The sequence below is a fragment of the Amblyomma maculatum genome, chromosome 5, assembly GCF_055883805.1.
Source record: "Amblyomma maculatum isolate TAMU_Amacu chromosome 5, ASM5588380v1, whole genome shotgun sequence".
Taxonomy (NCBI): Eukaryota; Metazoa; Arthropoda; class Arachnida; order Ixodida; family Ixodidae; genus Amblyomma; species Amblyomma maculatum.
Genome location: NC_139348.1, coordinates 9662504 through 9687303, shown reverse-complemented (window position 1 = coordinate 9687303; position 24800 = coordinate 9662504). Strand labels below are relative to the sequence as shown.

The window sequence follows — 24800 nt, the reverse complement described above, 5'->3', positions numbered from 1 at the left end:
TTTTCTCGCCGTTTGTCCATACAAACACTTGACGTCTTTCTTTGTCGACGCACCGAGAAAATGCTTAACATGACAGGTAAGGAGCTCATTCCATTGTCTTCGAAGTCGGCACTCTGTGGCACAAATCTATGTCCGCATCTTTAATTTCTTCTTCGACAAGCGCACCAATCTGTTTATATGGTCACTGACTCGCCCTCAAGTGATCCTCCATTGGTTTCCAGAATAGTGTCCGTCTGGTATTGTTACTACTCCTCAATCCGACGTGACAGTAATGCATTGTCAGCATTCAGATCTTTATTTTCTTGAAGCACAGTCTGAATGTCATCTTTTAGTGTCTTTAGGTTCTGAATGTCATCCTTCAGTGTCTTTATCCTGCAAACTGTCTTTGATTGTCCTGAGCTCAGCTCCTAACTCCACCTTAAAGGCCCAATGACCACCCTGCGGTCGAAAATATTGTCTTCCCCGGTGACTGTGAGACTTCGCCCCTAGAACACAAGGCCGCAAAATGTTTTTGAAAAGAGTAACTAATAACCATACATGGCACAATTACTTTTCAAAAGGAATAAATTACATTACTAGTTACTTCGCTGAAAATCGCAGAAAAATATTTAAATTACATTATTCATTACTGCCCTTAAAAGTAATGAAATTACATTACAATTACTTCTACTGAGTAATTAAATTACTTTTATATTACTTTCTAGTTTCCATCCATGCAAAAACGAAGTAAAGCTAGTGAACAAAACAACAACGTCTTCTCCAGACGCGAATCACACACCTACTTTCGTCTTCCCGCTGAATTCAATTCCGTCTCAGAGACTTATTCCTTCCCTCTTTCCTAAAGCCCTTGCCATTACCAGAACAAGACAACCGCAAAAAAAAAGAAACAAATAGCAGAAGCAGGGTCGAACAGTCGTGAAATGACCGGCAAACCCAGCGTCTTGCTGGCCCGCAGCTGTCTGCGCCATTTCAAGGGCCCGAAGAAGCTAGCTTATTTATTGCTTCCGTTGTCCCAAGAATCGACGTCGGCACCTTGTACTCACTGCTCGGTAATGCTCAAGCCATGGCGGCTCACGCCATGAACCCTTCCACCTATCTTTCCCCACGTCAATCCTCCGTCGCCCTGTGGCGACGAGTGTAACCAAGCCCCACTGTGCCCTAGCCGAAGCAACAGGAAGGGCCACTGCGCCGCGCTCCCAACTAGTTTTAAACTCCAGCCTTCTTTCACCATCTCTCCCTTCGGCATACCCTTGACGCCTTGTATCCTGCTGTTTGGAGAATGGTTGTCATGGGATAGCCGCACTAAGTGACCCTGCTACACACGAGGTCTCACACGCACTGTTCTGCTCAATTCTATCTCTTTTTGCCGATGCGTTACGCTGGCTTTGGCTGGCCGCTCGTCGTTCCTGCTTTCGCGGCACTCTACTTTGTTGTATATTGGAGGAGTAGTGGCGCCCTTTAGTAAAAGTATTTTCGAAAGAAATGAATTACTTTTTCTGTTAAATTACTACCAAAAAGTAATTCATAACATTACTAAATTACCAACCCGAAAAAGTAACTTATAACATTATAACTTACCACAGAAAGTAATTAAATTGCAGTAATTTCATTACTGTAATTCAATTACTGGCATGTCTGCTAATAACGCAGTTACAGCCACCGCAATCACCCGATTCTGTCATGCTTCTCTCCTTCCGTTCCCTCGCAAAGGTTTTTCACTCTCCTGCCCGAGGTCCTCTAGCTCAGATCCACCTAGAATTATTCTAGATGGCCCTGTCTAGCTCCGCAAGACAGTTGACAGCTGACAGCCGTGTGGTGCGGACGCGTGTTCCATCGCTCCTCCGATTGCACGTGGCTACCGGAAACGGACAGACTGGCGACAGCTGGAGTTTCCGAAGCGTCGAATAGATGACTTCTTCCTTTTATTAACTTTATTTCGTTTTCAGCTAGTTAGGTTAGGCGCAGCCAAAGAATAGATTTTAGCTCTTGGTCCTAGCGGCCTGGATTTTCGTGCCAGCAGCTAGGTTTTCTTGCCGTTCATTATTTAGCTATCTTGTTTAGATAAATATTTTTTTCTAGGCTATTGGCATTCGCAGAATTGGTTTTTAACGCGTGTTTGCTAGTCGTTTCTTGTGTCTTCTTTTGGCAATCTGTATATTCTGACAATTCGTAATAGGTATAGTTCAGTCGATGAGCGCTTAAGATGTGCAATCAAAAGAAGGTAAAGTGTACTCAGTGTGAGGCGCAGGTTAATATCAAGGAAACGCGTTTTGACTCTGTAGGTGAAGCTGAAGGCAGCGACTTTTTGTGTCGGTGTTGCGTACTGAGTGCGCGTCTGGATAGATCTGATCAAGAAAGGGGCAGTTTAGTGTCTCGTGTGGATGATTTAAAAATGAAGTAAGTTTGTTAAGAGCGGAAAATCAGAAACTGCTTGGACAGCTTACTCAAATTGAAAAAAAAAGGGGCCGACTTTATCCTTGGAAGCAACGAGGATGAACATTTCAATGCGGCCACGTGGCAGGGGCCAGCACTGGCATGGAAGGCATAAGCAAAGTAGGTCAGGCGGATCCGAACCGTAAGAGTTATTTAGAAGCAGCTAAGACGCCGGAAAAAAAGGAATAAGTAAGGAAGAATGAAAATCCCAGAGATAAGGACACAGATAACCGAAAGCAGGAGCCAACAGTTGGGAGAGGGAGAGAGAATGCCCAGGTGCTTATCACCGGAGATAATAACACGAACAGGTGAAAGCGAGATATCTTGCAACGTGTAAAGGGTGATAAGAGAGTGTTGGTTGGAGCCTTCCCAGGGAGAACAATGAGGGCAGTGCTAAAAGAGAGTAAAAATAGGCTGTTGAAGAATTCCGCAGAGTGAAGTCTGGTAATAGTAGCCGCGGGGCTAAACGATGTCCTAAATGGTGACGCTGCAGGAGCGGTGGAAAGTTTAGCTAAGGTAGTAGATGAGATCAGGGAGATAGCACAGCAGACGCAGATAGTTGTATGCACAGTACCAGAGGTGCTAGGATTGAACGGAAAGATGGAAAAGGACGTGGTGACAGTTAACCAGGACATAAGAAAGTTAAGCCTGGAGAAGCGTTTCGAAGTGGTTGAGGTAAACAGGGAGGTACATAAAGCAGGTTTTGGTAGGGCTTTTCAGCTAGATGGCGTTCATTTTAACAGCAGGGTCGGAGCAGAGATCGGCTGGCGCCTGGCAGGCAGGGCTGTAGCTTTTTTAGGGGGTCCGCGAGAACTCCGTGCACAGAGGTAGTTAGAAGTGAAGCAGAAGAAAGTGTAATAATGGAGGCTGAGCCCCGAAAAATGGCAAAGAGTAGGTCGAGAAAGAAAAGTACTACAAAGACATTTAACACTAGGATCAGCTACATAAACATGCAAAGAGGTAGAAAAACAGCGAAATGGCTAGATAGAACAGCAGTTAAAGGATGACAAAATAGGTGTGTACGCTCTTTGCGAGACTCATCTCAGGGATCAAGAAGATCCGCCGTTTATAGAAGGCTACGTCTGGGAAGGGTGCAACAGAACGAGAACGGAAAAAAAGGGTGGAGGGGTAGGTATGTTGATACACCAGGGAACAAATTGGCAAATAATTAAATCATCTTGTAAAGAGCATATCTGGGTTTCAGGAACAATTGCCGGCATAAGGACATGGCTAGGGGTAGTTTATTTAGGAACAGGACATCAATGCAGGCAAGAAAACAGGGATCTTGTTTAATGTCTCAGTGACGATATAAGCCAGTTTGGAAACGGGGCCAATATTATTCTACTGGAGGACATGAACGGCCACATCGACGATCTGGATGGATACACGGATTGTAACGGCAAGCTAATGCTAGATTTCTGTGAGCGACACGATCTAGTTATAATAAATAGAGAAACAAAATGTGAAGGCCAAATCACGTGGGAATTCCGCAACAGACAGACGACCATTGACAATTGTTTAATGTCGCAGAAAATTTATAGCAAGGTCACAAAAATTGAAATAGATGAAGAAGGGGAGTGTAGTCTGGGAAGTGATCATAAACGTATTAGTCTGCAGATGGGGCCCTTGATGAAAAGAGAAATGGAACTTATACAAAACGTAAACGCAAAATTAAACGACGATCAAATAGCGCAGATAGCAGCAGACATAGAGGAAGCAATAGAGAAAAGCCCCATGGAAGACTGGGATTATGAACAGGTAGAACTGCTCATAAGGAGGAAAATTCAGGAGCTTAAAGTAGCAAACCGCTGGAATGGAAAGAGGAAGCCACGGGGCTAGTGGAATAAGGAAATCAGGGAAGCTATTGAACAACGACGGGCAGCTTCAAGGGAACACCGAATGGCAAAGAAGGCACAGGTACCTCAGGAGGAAATCGACCAAAAATGGGAATCATATCGACAAAAAAAGCTTCAGGTGCAGGCCCTCGTCCAAAGTAAAATAAAGCAGTCCACTGATCGCTGGATGGCTGATATACACGATGCCTCTAGAGGCGGAGCAAGAAAATTCTGGAACCATATAAGCTGGCTAGGGAAGAAGAATCAAAGAAAGCAAGATCGGATTCAAGATAACGAGGGAAATTGTTTAAAGGGAGACAATGCAGTGTACTACATTACATCAGTTATAGCCGAGTCATTTAAGAACGACGATAGGGTAACCTCCGCAAATCAGGAAGCAACACAAGGTAGCAGAATACAAAGCACCTTAGAACTGACTAATCTAAACTGGAAAAAGGCAGAAAAAATATTCCTAAAAACACATCTACAGGAATAGATGGAATTCCGATCAAGCTGATTAATGAACTCGGTCCAAAAAGTAAGGAAACGTTGTTAAAAGCTCTGGAAACAGTCATAACGAATAAGCAAATTCCGCACAGCTGGCGGCAGAGTAAAATGAATTTGATTTATAAAGGGAAAGGAGACAGGATGCAGATAAAATCCTACAGGCCGATTACCATAACATCTGTTATGTACAGGTCAGCCATGCAGGCGGTGAAATTAATGGTGCAAGCATGGGTTGAAAGTAACAAGATACTCGGAGAACTTCAGAACGGCTTTAGAAATGGTAGGCGCTGAGATGATAGACTGTTCGGGCTTACCCAATGCATCGAAATATCTGGAGTGGAAAATAGACCTTTGTATTTGGCCTTCCTGGACATAAACGGGGCGTACGGCAACGTAAGCAGGGAACTCCTGTGGAACATATTAAAAGAAGAAGGTATCGGTTATGATATAATAGAGTTCCTACAGGAAATATACCGGGATAACAAAGTAGAAATTACGTGGGAAGGGATAAGAAGTACGGAGGATGTCAAAGTATGCAAAGGATTAAGACAAGGCTGTCCTCTATCACCGGTGCTGTTCATGCTTTATATGATAAACCTGGAACGGAGGATACAAGACAGTAACCTAGGTTTTAACCTGTCATATAGATTAGGCGGAAAGGCGGTAGAGCAGCGCATCCCCGGTTTGATGTATGCATACGATATTGTGCTGCTAGCTGAGAGTCTGGAAGAATTGCAAACTTTAGTTAAGTATTGTGGATACGAAGGGGACGCTCTAGGCATCAGTTTCAGCGCAGTTAAGTCCGGTCTGATGATTTTCAACGGCTCAACTGATCAGGGTCTCAAAATACAAGGCCTTGAAATACCTACAGTAGCAGAATATAAATATCTGGGGGTATGGGTAAACGAAGGATTGGCATACATTGCAAAGCATGAGCAATCACTTAAGGCCAAAGGGCGAAGGAATGCCGGGATAATGAAGCATAAGGCATTGTGGGGATACAATAGGTATGAGGTTTTGAGGGGTATTTGGAAAGGAATTATGGTGCCCGGACTTACTTCCGGAAATGCGGTTTTGTGCCTAAAATCAGAGGTACAGTCGACATTAGAAACAAATCAGAGATCCGTTGGACGATTAGCACTAGGTGCCCACGGCAAAACTACAAATGAGGCGGTACAGGGAGATATGGGCTGGGCATGTTTCGAAGTGCGGGAAGCTCAGAGTAAAATGTTTTATGAGGAACGCCTGAGGAAATTGGACAGTAACAGATGTGCAGCTAAAGTATTTAAATACCTGTATGTAAAAAGCGTTGACTCACAATGGAGGAAAAGAACTAGGAAACTAATTAGTAAGTATGCTAGTCACAAGGATGGAGAAATAAAGAGCATTAGGCAACAGGTGAAAAACACAGAAGGTAAAAATTAGATAAATTCAATGGAAAAGAAACAGTGTGGAATTATACAGAAAGTGGAAAATGCAGATCAGGAAGGAAGATTTCTTTGATAACTCAAGAGGCAGTGCCGTATTTTTTGAAGCTAGATCAGGGTGCCTTAGAACACGCAACTACAAAAAGAAATTTAACAATGGTGATGACGCATGTGCTCTATGTGGAAACTCCAGTGAAACAATTGCCCATATTATACTCGAATGTAATGGTATCCATCCGGAAGTGGGTGCAGGCGCAATCATTGTTCCTGAAGCTCTGGGGTTTAGAGATATCAGTGGCCGGGTGAATAAACCGGCGGTGGAAACTAGCAAAAAAACGACTGGAAGATTGGTGGCTTAAAAGCAGAGAAGTGACATAATGTTAGTAATGTAGGAAAAAAATTTAATAAATAGAATGATGGTTTAGTTAACCATTCTAAATCAATAATTAAGATATAGGGAGAAAGATGAACATGATAGCTACTGCCACCACCCCGTTTCAAAGGGGACGCTCCTATATTCCATCCATCCATCCATCCATCCAGACAAATTACCCTTCCTCTTCCGTGTTTGGCGAGAGGTGGGGATGGCACTCCGCGCGCAAAAAAAAAAAATAAATAAACGGGGGAGGGAGCTCGCGCCTCTGGATTCAGTCTGGCCGTGGCGAGGGAAAATCGAGCAGCGAGCGGTAGACACCCATCCTTCTCCCGTCAGTCAGCGAGACGGACCAATGGACGTCGTTCTCAGGAACTACGTCATAATTGTGGCTCGATCGGGCCAGCACAGGAAATGGGGAAGCTGGCTTCCCTAAAGTCCCTTGATAATTTGAAAGTAGCGACACTCTCCTCCACGCCGCGCTTTCCTCCTCGATTCTCCTCGCGCGGCGACGGCGAGCGCTGCGCACGACACGCTTTTTCTCCTTGACGCCCGCCGGCCGGCCGCAGCAGTGAGTGAAGCGCGAGCTTTTGGGCCAGGTCTGCGCTCCAGGAGTGCACAAAATTTTAGAAAAATTGCTAGAAAAGCATTGACAATGCCGAAAGTAACGTTCATGAATTGATTGGTTTCTTCTTAGAAGTGTTTGAATGGGGAATACTGATAAACAAAGCTTTCAGGTGAGTTCTGTGCTGCAGACACCTTTTAAGTCACATGATAAGGTGTTTTACTTTGTGCACCTAATCTAGTACTGCCTCTGACTTTGTGTTTGTTTTTTTAGAGTGTGAAATCTGTCACCGCGGTAAAACTTCGGAAAACGATCCAGGCTGGTGCTTTGAACTTCCACATCAGAGAAGGTCAAAGCAGGACTTAGTCTATTTCGCTACTGTCAAGCTATCTGTCTAAGCATAGTATATGTCACGTGATCAACCACGAGATTGGATTATTGGTTAATTGTACATGTATTTTGATCAATTACTGGGCCAAAATAATTAATATTTAGTAAATTGCAATTAAAATCTCAATTTTAGCTGCGACATCAAACCGTATACCTCACAGCCTGAGTCGCTTTGGGACGTTAAACCCCACAAACCAAACCAAACCGTATACCGTTGAAAAGCTTAGGCCAAGTGTAATGGCACTGTGCTAGTTAGCGATCCGCGATTTCGGCGTTAATTAGTTAATTTTGTATAAAACCAAGCTTTGAGCCAAGGAACAGGTTTGCCACGGCTGTCGTGATATGATGCTGATGGATGAATTAAATATTTTATGAGTACGCGGCCAAGCACTGACTTCGCGTGTGGTTAAAAGACAGCAGGGTACACTGGGAGAAGTGGTGGGTCCTATTGCCGACACACTCAAGTTCTTGGGCAAGCATGCTGTAGCCTCATGCGCTATGTAAAACAGCGTAATTTCATTGAACGCAACAATCAAATAAAAAAACAGGGGGAACGTAAGTCTTCAACGTGCGGAAATGAGAAAGCGTATAACTGCCAATTAATTAACTATCGCTATCCTATCTATCACTATATCTACTAATGCCGTCAAGTGACCTATCATAACTGTCACTATTCGCAACGAACACTATCACCTCACTATCCGGACCTATTACTATCATTTACTATTATATCCGTAACAGTCACCATCATTAGCTATCACTATTCATAACCATCACTATTTAATCTGATGCCGTCCCATGACCTATTCATCATCACCATCATCAGCCTGATTATACCCACTGCAGGGCGAAGACCTCTCCCATATTTCTCCACTTAACCCGGTTCTGTGCTAGCTGCATCCACTTGACCCCTGCGAACTTCTTAATCTCGTCCGCCCACCTAACTTTCTGCCGCCCCCTGCTACGCTTTCCTTCCCTTGGAATCCAGTTTGTTACCCTCAGCGACCATCGGTTATCCTCTCTTCCTATTGTTATCCATCCCTATTGTTATCCTTCCGGTTATCCATGACCTATTGATATACTTCAATTTTCATTGACTTACTTTGTAAGTCATATCTCTGTTACCTCATAATATCTGACTAGACAACTATACATGGACTTTTAATTCTTATACTTTCTTATTTTCTCATAAATGGAGGTGGGAAAAGAGCCAGCCACAGAAATAACCGACTACTATTAGCGCGAGGTTCATGTCTCTGTCGAGGAGGCTTCCTTTGCTTCAGGACAGGTCGGTGAGAGAAAATTGATGGAACTGCGTTGGGCCTCAGTTTTTTTTTCGAGTTCGTGTAATATTGGCGGCTCATACCGGTCTTCAGTGAAATGTAGCTAGAACATAGAGCGCTGAGTTAATCACTCAGGCTAGGTGAAAAAAAAATTCTTGCATACAATTGAAATGAGTAATATGTTACAGTGCTAAGAATTGTTGCTCGCAAAATGTTCCCCTATTTTTACATCATAACTATATTCATTATTGATTGTTTAAGTTTCGTAAATACAGAAAATTGATGCAATGATTACGGCTGATTTGACATCGATGGGAAAACGTTTCTCGCAGTAAATGAATACGCGGAATCGCGGTTTTAGAGCTCCAGCGAGGGGGCGCACAAGGAACGAGGAGGAGGCGAGGAGGTAGCGCGGCGGCGGCAAAGTTCAATCGTTGGCTTAACTTTCAAAGTATCAAGGGGTTTTAGGCTTCCCGAAGGAGAGCATGAGAGAGCTTTGATTTGTATTTTCGTTGCTTTGCGGCGCGCGTGTCACTTTAGCATTTTGCACAGACTATCTCCGGTACCTGATCGAAACACTGTTTTTTTTTTTTGCTTAAAAGCCTTCCCTGTACAGTGCCCCTTTAAGTGCTCAATCTCTTTAGCCTTCTCCCCTGGCATAATATCGAAAAACAGAAAGAAAAAAAAAGCGAAGGGTTCAACGCTGCTGAACCGAACGTAGAGGGAAAGCATTAGCTGCAGGTGACTGAGAGTTATACTTCGTCTTCCCCTTCTTCGTCTTCCACAATGCCACAGTGCCAAGCCAACGGCTTCAAAACCTAGCGCCGTGTAGCTTTCACTATCAAACCCAGGTTACAAAATATGAAGCAAGAACAGCCTCGACCCCATGAGGTATGGCAGGTGCGTTCCGCAGCGTTGCACAGTTAACAGAAGTTCACTGTACCAAAGAGCAGTGCTTACCTTAAAAAGCAGCTACAGATTTTAGACGCTGCGCAAAGGTACATTGCTGCCGATCCGGCCTGAGGATAAACCGACGATTCTTTTAAGCCGAGCAGAAGGTGCCTGCAGCTTTGCAAGAATCGAGGCCTGCGGTAGGCAACTGATGTCCGGGCTGTGTTGGTGTCGGCTTCGCCTTGCTTTTCTCGATTATGTCTATGCTGACTGATAGCAATCTTCCACTGCTTTCACGATGAAAAGCTACACAGCAGCAAAGCACGCATAGGGATTTTAGACGCTGCGCAAAGGTGCTGCCGTTCCGCCCTGAGGATGAAATCAACGATCTATTTTAACCCCAGCTGAAGGTACCTGCAGCCCTCTGTCGTCGCGTGAATCAAGGCCCGCAGTGGGCAACGGATGTCCGGGAGCGTCAGTATCGGCTCCGCCTCGCTTTCCACGAAGCTGTCCATGCTGGCAATCTTCCACTGCTTTCAGGATGAAAAGCTGCAAAGCGCAGATACGGATTTTAGACGCTGCGCAAAGGTGCACCGCTGCCGATCCGCCCTGAGGATAAACCGACGATACTTTCTATTGCTGCAAGAATCGAGGCTCCGCTTTGCTTTCCTCGATGCTGGCTATATTTGGTCTTAAGCTATCAACAACCCTGTCAACAAGCATAAAGTGGCTTTATAGGCATTGAGATGGCTTTGAATATTGCATAAGTTAAAATGCAACTACATTCATCAAATAGCAAGCCCAAAGTTTGGCTCCTACTCCTTAAGGGGCAGACCTAAGCACTTTTATTTATTAAACACATGCCTTCAGTTTTATATTCATTTTTATATTTTATTTTAATGGTTTTAAAAGTGGCAGATATTTATGTTGTACTAGGGATTGCGTTTAGGAGCTTCCGATAAAAATTGACGTTGGGGTAGTTTCTGAATTAAAATAAAAGTTGCCCATTTTTTATATTTTTGAATTTTGACCGAATTCAAGATAATATGGAGAAAGAAGGAACAACTCTAGAGCGTCCAATATTTTCAGAAATAAAGAATATAGAGAACTAGAGCATTAGAATATACACCTGAAATTTCATTACCAAACCTTTATTTAGTCATGCCAGAATATTGAGCTTAATATCAGCAATTTTCAGGACGAGCCCTAAGTTTCATATTTATTTTTATAATAATAAAAAATACAATGAACACCTTTTTTGTACATATTTCTGAAGTACTGAGGAGTCTTATAGAAATATTATTAAAAATCGAAGAAGCTGTTTTTTTTAAACTGGAAACAAAGTTTCCCCTTTTTTGCTATTTTCAAATTTCTGAGCATATTGAAGAACTGGAGTATTGAATTGGCTTGTTGGTGGGAATACATATAGACACGGACACGGACGAATTGTTGGTGCTTTGTCGAGAATAAACCTAGAAATATTTTCCAATATCTGTGCGAACTTATGACGTAGCTCGGGTAATAAATTGAATACGTTTTAGTGCAGAAAACTTAAGACATCATGCCAGTATAAGGTTGAAAATGAACATTTTTGCAGCGCGGCGCTGCTCAAGCAATCTTTGCGACTTTTACCTAAATCAATTGTAAAAGCAAGACGGGTTTGTAATAATGTGTATAAACGTACCAGTAGTACAGAATTAGTGAGCAAAAAATAATGGATGACAATACCTTAGTGCGGAACTAGCAGGTCTCTCCAAAGATGCTACTTTTTGAAATTAAAAAACGGCGTTTTCCACCTCTTGATATACGATTTTTTGGCGAAAAAACTACGCCGTATCTTGCAAAAATTAAGGTACATTCCTCTGTGTTGAGAGATTTTCCGACCACATATAAAAAGTTAATTGAAAACTAAAAGTGGTCATTCGACCTCGAATACCGTCCCTATCTGAACATACCCATAATACCAAGTGTCAAGGTTTGAATTTGATTAGATATGACCTTCGGCTGTGTATCCTTTTACCGCCACCAGCGGGGCAGTCTGACAAACAATGCTCGTACCGCTGAGTACGCACTAAAGCAGTCTGAACTGAGTGGAAATTTTGTGCGGCGCAGACTCCCTCCAGTTGACGGCGGCGTCACAGCCCTCCCTCTCCGCCAGCTCGGTGTGGGGTTTACTTCGAGGCCTGGAGACGTTCAGCCAGATCGTCTACCCATACGACGACGCAAAGGTCCTTGCTCTGTTTTCTTGTCTCTCCCCGCTTCTCGCAATGGATGAACATTGGCTAGTTTGCAGAGGCGCTCGTTCCTGGCGGCGCATTACCAAACCAATAGAAGCACTCGAGCAGATGACACCTTGGCATTCGATCACGCAGTATGGATGTTTTACGCCCAAGATGGCGTGACGCACTTCGCTGCGGCTTCGCAGCCACGTGAGTGGTTCTGTCGAGCTGTAAACGCAGCTAACGCAATGCTGAAACCTTTGGATGCTGGATACTGTGCACGATCCCAGGTAGCACAAAGTGGGCTATGAAGAGTGGGCCCCGTTGGGCCCGATGTAGGCAATGCAGGACAGCCCCGGTGGGCTCAATGTGGGTGCTGCAAGAGGGGCGGACGTAGGCCCGAAGGGGGCTGTCGACAAAGCCCCAATGGGCCCCACTAGGGGCCGATGCAGGCAGCCCTTGCGGGGCTGCCCACCTTTTTCCGGCGTTGTTAAAAGGGCACATCCCGCCAACTCCCCACGCTGGTCCTACTTTGGACCGATTAGGGCAGCCGCTTTGGAGGAACATTTTTTTTATTTCAGTTAGCCCCTCAGATAATGACATAGAACCAATGCGGGTTCTATAGCGCTAGCCGCACTTGGGCTTGCCCACTTTATTCTCATAGGTGTCCGACGTCCAAGTTTTCCCAATCAATATTTATGCACGTAATTAATTATTTTATACATGTCTGCGCTTTCTAAACAGTCACAATATTAAATTTTACAATAATTCATCATTCATCTAGCCGAAATGACTTCATGTACATCTTGTTCAGGCTGTGGAGATGTGTGTTCTGAACAGCAATATTGTGCTGGGAGTTGCAGGCTGTCCAAAGCAACCCCATTAGGATCAATAGTTAGCAATCAGTATGTTTTAGTATTTGTAGCGCAATTTGCATGAGCGCAAGAACTAAAGCCATGTAAATTTCTAATCGACTAAACATGGCAACAACTGTTATACAAATAATCTATAATAATAATTTAGGGCAACATCTAATGCAAATAAAGGTTGGAAACAATGATTACGCAATTGCACGCATGCCTTCTAGCCCCATTACGGCCAATGTGGGACCTACAGCGGTTTTGTGTGGGCAGCCCCAATTGGGCTGGACGTTGTTTTTGAACCTAGAGCCCACCTGCTGTTGCACGGGCCTTCAAAGTCCCCACAAAGGACCGATTTTGGTACCATGCGGGCACGCCCGCCTTCCAGCCCCATTACAGCCTATGTGGGACCTAAAGCGGTTTAGCTCAGGCTGCCTCATTTCGGCTTCACGAGGGCTTGCCCAAATTGAGCCTTTATTCATATTTCACCTGCCCTCAAGTAACCTACAAGGGGCCGATTGGGGCAGCATGTGGGTATGTCCGTTTTCGTGCCCCACCACGGCCGATGTTGGTCCCACAAAGATTTAATGGGGACGGCCTCATTTCGGATCTATGAGGGCTTTCCCATAACAAGCCCACATTTAGGTTGGATTGCCCTCAAATATCCGGAAAGGGACCCTTGTGGTCTGGATGCAGGAGTGTGCTCTGCATTAGCCCAAGAAACGCTGCTATGGGACCTATGCAGGAGGAGCAGGGGCAAGCCCAAATGGGGCATGCCCACTTTTGCCCCATCGGGGACCGATGCAGGTTTTATGATGGTTGCCAAAGCCCCATTTGCCTGCATCGGACCTACTGGGGCCCCACATTCTGTGCTTCCTGGGATGCTCAAAGTACGTAGTCAGAAAAGTGGAGAGTTGGTCTTGATCGTTTACGACCATGGTGGAAACAACGCTAACACAGGGCAGAGCTACAACACATGCGCTGACTAGCAACTACCGTTTATATCAAAATTAGAAAAAAATATGTATATATACATATGTATATATATATATATATATATTGAGAGAGAGAGAGAGAGAGAGAGAGAGAGAGGCAGGGCCTTTTTGTGGACCCGGAATAAACCGGTGTGTTTTACTCAAACTGCGGATTTGCGACTCTTCGGGCAAGACCACTCCTCAAGACAAGACCAAGACCGCAAGACCATATACCTATATATATATATATATATATATATATATATATATATATATATATATATATATATATATATATATATATATCTGCCTTCTAGGACACGGGTCCGCGAGGTATGGTCTCGCCCGACGAGTCACAAATCCGCAGTTTGTGTAAAAACACCTGGGATGGATGGATGGAATATAAGAGCGTCCCCTTTGAAGCGGGGTGGTAGCAGTAGCTATCATGGTCATTTTTCTCCCTATATCTTAATTATTGATTTAGGTGTGTTAACTGAACCAGAATTCTATTTATTAAATTTTTGTTTCTACATTACTAACATTATGTCAATTCTCTGCTTTTAAGCCACCAATCTTCCAGTCGTTTTTTGCTAGTTTCCACCGCCGGTTTATTCACCCGGCTACTGGTATTTTGATGGACAGTAATATACGTGCGTAAAAAAACGAGACAAAGAGAAGTGGACAACTCTTTGTCTCGTTTTTGTGCGCACGTATATTACTGTCCATCATGGTTCACTAACTCGCCCAATCAGCCGTTCTTCGACTGGTATCTCTAAACTCCAGAGCTTCAGGAACAGCGACTGCGCCTGCATTAACTTCCTGATGGATACCATTACATTCGATTATAATATGGTCATTTGTTTCACTGGAGTTACCACATACAGCACATGTGTCATCTCCATTGTTAAATTTCTTTTTGTAGCTGCGTGTTCTAAGGCACCCTGATCTAGCTTCAAAAAGTAGGGCACTGCCTCTTGAGTTATCAAAGAAATATTCCTTCCTAATCTGCATTTTCCACTTTCGGTATAATTCCACATTCTGTTTCTTTTCCATGGAACTTATCCAAATTTTACCTTCTGTGTTGTTCACCTGTTGCTTAATGCTCTTTATTTCTCCGTCCTTGTGACTAGCATAGTTAGTTTCCTAGTTCTTTTTCTCCATTGTGAGTCAACGCTTTTTTAGTACAGGTATTTAAATACTTTAGCTGCGCAACTGTTACTGTCCAATTTCCTCAGGCGTTCCTCATATAATATTTTACTCTGAGCTTCCCGTACTTCGAAAGATGCCCAACCCATATCTCCCTGTACCGCCTCATTTGTAGTTTTGCCGTGGGCACCTAGTGCTAATCGTCCAACGGATCTCTGAATTATTTCTAATGTCGACTCTACCTCTCATTTTAGGCACAAAACCGCATTTTTGAAAGTAGGTCCGGGCACCATAATTCCTTTCCAAATACCCCTCAAAACCTCGTACCTATTGTATCCCCACAATGCCTTATGCTTAATTATCCCGGCATTCCTTCGTCTTTTGGCCTTAAGTGATTGCTCATGCTTTCCAATGTATGCCAATCCTTCGTTTACCAATACCCCCAGATATTTATATTCAGCTACTCTAGGTATTTTATGGCCTTGAATTTTAACACCCTGGTCAGTTGAGCCGCTGAAAATCATCAGACCCGACTTAACTGCGCTGAAACTGAAGCCTAGAGCGCCCCCTTCGTCTCCGCAATACTTAACTAGAGTTTGAAATTCCAGACTCTCAGCTAGCAGCACAATATCGTCCGCATACATCAAACCGGGGAGGCGCTGCTCTACCGCCTTTCCACCTAATCTATATGACAGGTTAAAACCTAGGTTACTGTCTTGTATCCTCCGTTCCTGGTTTATCATATGATGCATGAACAGCACCGGTGATAGAGGACAGCCTTGTCTTAATCCTTTGCACACTTTGACATCCTCCGTACTTCTTATCCCTTCCCACGTAAACGTTTCCTGGATGGATGGATGGATGGATGGATGGATGGATGGATGGATGGATGGATGGATGGATGGATGGATGGATGAAATATAGGAGCGTCCCCTTTGAAACGGGGTGGTAGCAGTAGCTATCATGCTGATGTTTCTCCCTATATCTTAATTATTGATTTAGAATTGTTCACTAAACCATCATTCTATTTATTAAATTTTGCTCCTACATTACTAACATTATGTCACTTCTCTGCTTTTAAGCCACCAATCTTCCAGCCGTTTTTTGCTGTTTCCACCGCCGGTTTATTCACCCGGCCATTGTTATCTCTAAACCCCAGGCTTCAGGAACAGTGATTGCGCCTGCATCAACTTCCGGATGGATACCATTGCATTCGAGTATAATATGGTCAATTGTTTCACTGGAGTTTCCACATACAGCACATGCGTCATCTCCATTGTTAAACTTCTTTTTGTAGCTGCGTGTTCTAAGGCACCCTGATCTAGCTTCAAAAAGTAGGGCACTGCCTCTTGAGTTATCAAAGAAATCAAAGAAATCTTGGCGCTGGTGAGCGTTCACCAGCGCCACCCTTGTCCCTTGCGGCGGATGTGGCAGATCTTATACAAGAATGCTGAATTGGGCGAGTTGGTGCGTTTGCATTGTGGAAAATGTTGCGCAAAGAAGACAAGACTAAAAAAAGGGGTACACACACAAGCGCTTACACAAATCCGCAGATCCGCTTACTCAAATCTTCTACCGCGAGCTACCGCCCTCCCCAATGATCACGTGCTACGTGACGCTCGCGGTATAAGGTGTGCCGCATCCGCCGCAAGGAACAAAGGTGGTGCAGGTGAATGCTCACAGCTTTCGGTTAGTCAACATAAATACCCAAGCAAGCGGAGGGTTGGACAGCCGTCGACGAGGCTCAGTTGGAAGAGCACTGGACGCGGCATTATGAGATCGAGCGTTCGACTCCCAGCATCGACTCGTTGTTTTTCCTTCCGCTTGTCGTTTAATATTCTTTATCCCGATAATCACCACAAGACTAATCCTTGTCAAATACCAACAACTAAACATAAAAAAAATCCCCAACGTTTGCCTTAGACTCGTTGACTGTCAGCTCCTTTGAAAGCTCTGTAATAACGAGCCGCTCATTTCCCTTTCAATTATCGCCACACATGCACATACACACATATATATATTGAATGCTCCGCCTTCTAGAATACGGGTCCGCGAGCGATGGTCTCGCCCGACGAGTGAAAACCAAGTCTTTCATAAAAACACCGGTTTATTCCGGATCAACGGAATAGTATAAAAGAGAAAAGAAACAGCATTGGTCAAAACTGCGCTGGAAACATGCCGTCGAAGTGCGCGACAATGGACTATGCAGAATAAAACGGAACATGGGTCAGGGCTTCACCGCGACAACACAAAACACACTGCAGCGCGGATAGGGCGAGTACAAAGCGTTGATTACGGTACAAAAGCATTGCTACTCGCGTGGCAGCACTCACTCTAACACTCCTAAGGCTTTCTTGTAGGCTCCGCTTCAGTCTTTCCTTCGCAGGGCTCCGCTCCGTCGTCCGTGTACATCCCGCCGGCTTGGGACGCTGCCACGCCGCCCTTCGCTGGCCGGCCGCCCGGCGAAAAAGCCCCGAGCCATGCTTCCGACGCGCTTATCTACCCTCTGTCTCGCGCTGATAACATGCCGCCCCCGCTCCGGGCAGCTCGCTCATGCGTACTCGCGCTGCCCGGGCGGACACCAACACAAACAGAAAAAAGCGCGCGCGGTTTGAAACGCTAAAAGGGGCTGTGGGGCCCCACACTCCCCCCCTCTCAAGACGGGACACCTCCCGAGGTGTAAAAAAAATAACGCGGGATAAGGACGGAACTGGTACTGCTGCTGTCGGGGCGCATGCTTGGAGATTTCCGCCGAGCGTGGGTACCCGTAGTGCCTGGTAGGTCAAGTGGTTCTATGTGGCTAGTGGACGGTCGTGGTAAGCTCGGAGATCGGCCACGTTGACTGGTCCGGCTTCTCGACCAACCTGTACATGACCAATAAAGTAAGAAAGCCGAGACGCGCGCTTTGTTATCGTGTAAGGGCCAGTCCATCGTGGAGCGAAAGAAGCAGCAAACCCTTTTGCTGCATCAATTAGTGGGTGCTTGCGGCGAAGGACTTTGTCGCCGACTGTAAACTCCAAAGGTCGCCTTCCCTTGTACTGGTTACAGTGTTCCAGGCGGGCAAGCCCTTGCCTCCTTCAGAGTCTCGGCCAAGCGGCTGGAACGATCATGCGCGAATTTAGAATGGCTAAGACTCGGTAAATCAGAGCCATTCAGAGCATGCTGAATAGGGAACCTTAGCTCACGACCAAAGAGAATGGCCGCTGGCGTAAAGCCTGTTGACCGGTTTACCGTAGTTCTTGTGGCGAAGGCCATCTCCTGGATACGAGCGTCCCAGTCCTTGTGCTGCTACGTGAATGCCACCATCATAGTCTTGAGATTTCGATTCACTCGCTCTGTAATGTTTGCTTGAGGGTGGTAGGGCGTAGTCTTTTTGTGCTGCACGCCAAGAACTTTGCAGGTGTCACAGAATATACTACCGGTGAAATACGTGGCATTATCAGAGATAAGAATAAGAATAAGATTGGGATGGAGCGCATTTGGCAAGCACTCGCAGATTATGACTAGCAGCTTACCAGTATCGCTCAAGAGGAAAGTATACAACAGTTGCATCTTGCCTGTACTCACCTACGGGGCTGAAACGTGGAGGCTAACTAAGAGAGTTCTACTTAAGTTGAGGACAACCCAGAGGGCTATGGAACGAAAAATGGCAGGCGTAACATTAAGATATAGAAAGCGTGCAGAGTGGGTCAGAGAAATAACTCAAGTGACCGACATTCTAGTGGAAATTAAGAAGAAATGGACATGGGCAGGACATGTAGTGCGAAGAGAGGATAACCGATGGTCGCTAAGGGTAACAAACTGGATTCTAAGGGAACGAAAGCGTAGCAGAGGGCGGCAGAAAGTTAGATCGGCGGATGAGATTAAGAAGTTCGCAGGGGTCAAGTGGATGCAGCTAGCACAGAACCGGGTTAAGTGGAGAAATATGGGAGAGGCCTTCGCCCTGCAGTGGATATCCTCAGGCTGATGATGATGATGATGATCAGTGATAAGCTGAGCTGGGAAACCAAAGCGAGTGAATGTTTCTAGTAGCTTATCCCAAATTATTTTCGAGTCTAGCCTACTCAGGGGATACAATTCTACCCATTTCGAGAAATGATCAGTGATTACTAACAAGTAGCGATTCCCTTTCGCTGATCTGGGATAGGGACCCTTTATGTCGCAAGCTACAATTTCCCATGGGTATCGGCTCTCTACAGGTTGCATGAGGCCCGGTGGTTCCCCTCCCCTCGGCTTCGCGGTCTGGCAGGTATGACAAGTGCGGACGTATGTCAGGACATCCCTTCTCATGTGGGGCCATGTTGCGACGCGACACAATTTGTCATGTTTTCTTGCTATCGCTGTGGCCTGCGAGGCATTTATCGTGGAAGTACTCTAAAAAATGCTTACGTAGGCCCTTAGGAACGACCACACGAAATGCGGACTCCCCACTCTCGGTGCCCGCAATAGGTATATACCGCAGGATCAAGCCATCTTCTGCTTCCACGAAGCTGTCGTAGCTTCCATTAGGCGCCCGGCTCCCTGCAGGGTTGGCGCTGTTCAGGCTTTGGCGTATCTGGTTGCACTGGTCGTCTGAGAGCTGAGCGTCAAGGAGCTGTTGACGGGACATCAGCGTGCCCCAGGTGTCGTCGGGAGCTCTCACAGCATGGACCGCGAGTGCTCGCTCTCCCTCACCAGGAAGTGGAGCTCGTGACAGGGCATCGGCCACTTTGCTGAAGGTGCCTCTTCTGTATTCTACCCTATAATTATACTTTTGGAGAGCGAGTGACCAGCGGGCTAGACAGCCAGCCGGATTTTGCAACCTTGAAAGCCACGATAGGGCCTGGTGGTCGGTCTGAATAGTGAATTCTGCGCCATCCAAATACATGTCAAATTTCTTGAGGGCAAACACAATCGCGAGACTCTTTCTCTGTCACAGTATAGTTCCTTTCCGGTGCCGTCAGTGTATGACTAGCAAACGCCAATGGGCAAAGCTTTCCTTGATGTTCTTGAAGCAATACCGCACCAATTCCCTACTCACTTGCACCCCTTTGTACTGTGAATAGCCGGTTAAGGTCTCGAAGCCGCAGGCGTGCAGTATCCGCGATGGCTCCAGACAGTGAACGGAATGATCCCTGCTCGGCTTCTGTCCATGACCAGCGGGCAACCTTCCGGAGGAGCTGATGGAGGGGTCACGCCAGGTCAGCGCAGTTCGGGATGAAGTGGCGGTAGAATCCCACCATGCCCAAGAAACGCTGGAGCTCTTTATGTTGGTTGGTGGTGGGAGCTGCAGAATGGCCTGAAGCTTCTTTTCATGCGGGCGAACTGTGCCCTGTTCCACAATGAAACCAAAGAGGTTGATTGTGCTTGTCGCCAACTGAACCTTGCCGGGGTTAATGGTGATGCCCGCATTCTGCATTCGTTGAAGGACACTCGTTAGATGAAGGAGGTGCTCTTCTAAGCGTTCTGAGAACACTACTACGTCGTCTAGACTGCAATCAAGAAAATGATCAAGCAGGGTTTCGGAAACTGTACTCTACTATCGATCATATCCATACCATCAATCAGGTGATAGAAAAATGCTCGGAATATAACCAGCCCTTATACATAGCATTCATTGATTACGAAAAAGCATTTGATTCAGTTGAAACCTCGGCGGTGATGCAGGCATTGCGAAATCAGGGGGTAGACGAGCCATACGTGAAAGTGCTGGAAGATATATATAGCGACTGCACAGCAACCATAGTTCTGCATAAAGAAAGTAACAAAATTCCCATAAAGAGAGGTGTTAGGCAAGGAGACACAATCTGCCCAGTACTATTCACAGCTTGTTTAGAGGAAGTATTCAGAGACTTGGAATGGGAGCAGTTAGGGATAAGGGTAGATGGAGAATACCTCAGTAATCTGCGATTTGCTGATGACATTGCCTTGCTAAGCAACTCGGGGGATGAACTGCAAATAATGATTGATGACCTAGACAGGAAAAGTAGAAAGGTAGGCTTGAAAATCGATATGCAGAAGACTAAGGTAATGTTCAGCAGCCTCGGGAAGGAACAGCAGTTTACATTAGGTAGCGAAATACTGGAAGTAGTAGGCGAATATGTCTACTTAGGACAGGTAGTAACCGCAGACTGGGACCACGAAAAGGAAATAACAAGAAGAATACGATTGGGATGGAGCGAATTTGGCAAGCACTCGCAGATTATGACTAGCAGCTTACCGGTATCGCTCAAGAGGAAAGTATACAACAGTTGCATCTTGCCTGTACTCACCTATAGGGCTGAAACGTGGAGGCTAACCAAGAGAGTTCTACTTAAGTTGAGGACAACCCAGAGGGCTATGGAACGAAAAAGGGTAGGGGTAACATTAAGAGATAGAAAGCGTGCAGAGTGGGTCAGAGAAATAACTCAAGTTACCGACATTCTAGTAGAAATTAAGAAGAAGAAATGGACATGGGCAGGACATGTAGTGCGAAGAGAGGATAACCGATGGTCGCTGAGGGTAAAAAACTGGATTCCAAGGGAAGGAAAGCGTAGCAGGGGGCGGCAGAAAGTTAGGTGGGCGGATGAGATTAAGAAGTTCGCAGGGGTCAAGTGGATGCAGCTAGCACAGAACCGGGTTAAGTGGAGAAATATGGGAGAGGCCTTCGCCCTGCAGTGGGTATAATCAGGCTGATGATGATGATGACTACGTCATCCATGTAGGCCATAGCGTAGTTAAATTTAGCGTCTCCGACCACAATATCCATTACCCATTGAAAAGTAGCAGGTGAATTGCACAACGCGAAAGGCAATCGCACAAATTCGAACAGTCCCCGGTGGCAAGTGAAAGCCGTTTCCTCAATGTCGCAGCGGTCAATCGGGATTTGCAGAAATCCCCTACTGCAGTCAAGAGTTGTAAAAAAATTTGCTGACCCAAGTGAGTACATGACAGAATCAACAGATGGGAAAGGGCAAGAATGTCGCACTGTCACAGCAATCAGACGTCGATAATCGACACACAACCGTGCTGTTCCATCCTTCTTAGGCGCGAGAACACCAGGAAACGCCCAGGGGCTTTTTGATGGTCTCACCGCACCGGTAGCCACCATTTCGTCGAGGGCCCCATCCAGCAGCGCTCGCTTGTGGACACTCAAGGGCATGGATTGAATCGGATAGGACGAGCACCGTCGGTGTCGATCCTGTGGGTTAGTACGCTGGCCATTCCCGGAGCCTCAGTGAACATTGCTGCAAAGGGCCTGAGCATTGTCTCGATTCTGCATTTTTCCGCTGGTGACCCCGTGAAGGAATTCAAAGCGGAACTTCCTGTGATATTGGCCGAATGGCCGTTCGTGGCAAGCAACTGTGACTGTGGCTCAGCGGCCTTGGCCTTGAAGTGAAATGCTTCTGTACCAGTGCCGTACAGGTAGATTCCCTTACTGAGATCCGTCACGATTCCTGCCTTCACTATGAAGTTACGGCCTAGTATGACTGTCCAGGATAGTCCGGGGAAGTGTAAGAAACGCTGTCTAATCTTTCGACCCTTTATAGTAACTGTTAGGCGGGCTGCTGAGGTTCCGGGTACTATGTGAGTCGACGCCATACGAAGGTTAGTGTTTACACTCCGCCACCGGACACGTTTTGTCTCACAGGAATTCTTCACCTGATCGCCAAAGACTGACACCGTAGAGCCTGTGTCTAAAAGGGCTGGAAGTGCCAGTCCGCCATTTTGACCAAGACCAGCGGGGTCTTGTCTGGTTGGCTTTCCTCAAAAGAAGTGGACGGGACTGCACTCACCGGGTGTTTATAGGGTTTCTCGGGGTCTGCCTCATGCATAGCAGGTGCTGATGATGGTACCTGGGTCGAAGGCACCTGGGTCAGTTCAGGCCGGAAGGGTAGTGACTGGATCAGCTTTCCCGGTGGTTGGCCACGTCTGTGCGGCCTGGCCGCTGGATGGTGTGATGACCAAAACACCCTCCCCTGCGTTGTCCTGAATCTGCGAGTCGTAGGACAAGTTGTGCTCGGGGGCGACACCCACTTCTCACCTGATGGCGACACCGTTGCACCCGTAGGTGACGTCAACGTTGCACCCGGGGGTGACACCCACACTGCGCCCGTAGGTGACGCCCACGCTGCACCCGTAGGTGAATGGTAGCCGGCAGCCGCTGAAGGTGATGTTCGGGATTTGCACGCTCCGACGTGGGCTGTCCCAACTGCTGCCACACAAGGAGTCCCAGCGCCTGCGTATGGCAAGAACACACGGGGCCCCGTGTGTTCGTCGGGCGAGGCCATCACTCGCGGACCCGTATTCTAGAAGGCGGAGCCTTCATTTGGCGCCCAACGTGGGGCTCGAACCCACGACCCTGAGATTAAGAGTCTCATGCTCTACCGACTGAGCTAGCCGGGCACCCGGCGAAAAAGCCCCGAGCCATGCTTCCGACGCGCTTATCTACCCTCTGTCTCGCGCCGATAACATGCCGCTCCCGCTCCGGGCAGCTCGCTCATGCGTACTCGCGCTGCCCGGGCGGACACCGACACAAACAGAAAAAAGCGCGTGCGGTTTGAAACGCTAAAAGGGGCTGTGGGGCCCCACCCACAATATATATATATATATATATATATATATATATATATATATATATATATATATATATATATATATATATATATATATATATATATATATATATATATCATCATCATCATCAGCCTGATTATACCCACTGCAGGGCGAAGGTCTCTCCCATATCTCTCCACTTAACCCGGTTCCGTGCTAGCTGCATCCACTTGACCCCTGCGAACTTAATCTCATCCGCCCACCTAACTTTCTGCCGCCCCCTGCTACGCTTTCCTTCCCTTGGAATCCAGTTTGTTACCCTCAGCGACCATCGGTTATCCTCTCTTCGCACTACATATATATATATATATATATATATATATATATATATATATATATATATATATATATATATATATATATATATATATATTGAAAGGGGGTTTTTACGGTCCTTTAACAGGGATAATAGCCCTCTCCAAGTTGCACAGAGAACCACACAAGAGCACAGCCAGTCTAGGCCTCCACAAGCGAGCTCGAGCAGCGCAGCGGCACTTCGTCGTTCTTTTCCTCGTCTTTGTGATATACTCGCCTAGTTCATCCTCGTCTTCATAATATCTTCGCAGAGTTCACTGCAATTTCCCCCGGAGCGAAGAGGAGCCATCCTGGCGACTTAGGGTGAGGGCAAGAGGAGCAGATCGTAGTGGCGAAGGATTTGTGGCGAAGTCAAAAGACGGCGCAATGCGGTGAACGCTTCGTCGCATTCGACCGACCACGCAGTTAAGTCACTGTTTCCCCCGAGTAGCTCCGTAAGGGGAGCAATTATAGAAGCGAAATTCTGCACGAAGCGCCGAAAATAGGAGCATAGACCAATGAAGCTTCGAAGTTGCTTGAGCGAGACCGGCTTAGGAAACTCCGCCACTGCGCGCAGCTTGGCCGGATCAGGGCGAACACCTTCCTTAGAGACGATGTGCTCGAAAATGGTCAACTCCCGGGCATCGAAGTGACACTTCTTGAGATTTAGTTGTAGGCCGGCGTCAGTAAGACAAACCAAAACTTGCCACAAGCGCTCTAGGTGCGTGGCGAAGTCGGCGGAAAAGACAACAATGTCGTCCAGGTAGCAGAGGCAGATGTGCCACTTGAACTAGCGCAAGATGTTATCCATCATCCTCTCAAATGTGGCGGGCGCGTTGCACAAACCGAAGGGCATTACATTAAATTCATAGAGGCCATCCGGGGTCACAAATGCGGTCTTCTCTCTGTCACAGGCGGCCATTGGAACTTGCCAGTAACCGGAACGTAAATCAAGAGACGAAAAGTACTCGGCACCTTGGAGGCAATCAAGAGCGTCGTCTATACGCGGCAGGGGGTAATTGTCCTTGT

General features: G+C 46.3%; 1 protein-coding gene and 1 non-coding gene across 7 annotated transcripts in view; one reads left to right on the top strand and one right to left on the bottom strand.

The window, feature by feature from the left end:
* LOC146187733 (beta-hexosaminidase subunit alpha-like) overlaps positions 1–24800 on the top strand; it is a 709199-nt gene that overhangs the window by 160381 nt on the left and 524018 nt on the right. For all 6 annotated transcript variants that reach the window (XR_014707407.1, XR_014707408.1, XR_014707409.1 and 3 more), the window contains exon 4: positions 11817–11932. Coding sequence is in view for 3 of the 6 variants with exons in the window: in XM_084603514.1 (XP_084459640.1) it covers positions 11817–11932 (116 nt within the window). In the remaining 3 variants the exon portion in view is untranslated. The remainder of the gene's footprint in view (positions 1–11816; positions 11933–24800) is intronic.
* On the bottom strand, positions 23195–23267 carry TRNAK-CUU (transfer RNA lysine (anticodon CUU)). Its single transcript has one exon. It is a non-coding gene; the product is annotated as a tRNA-Lys (tRNA).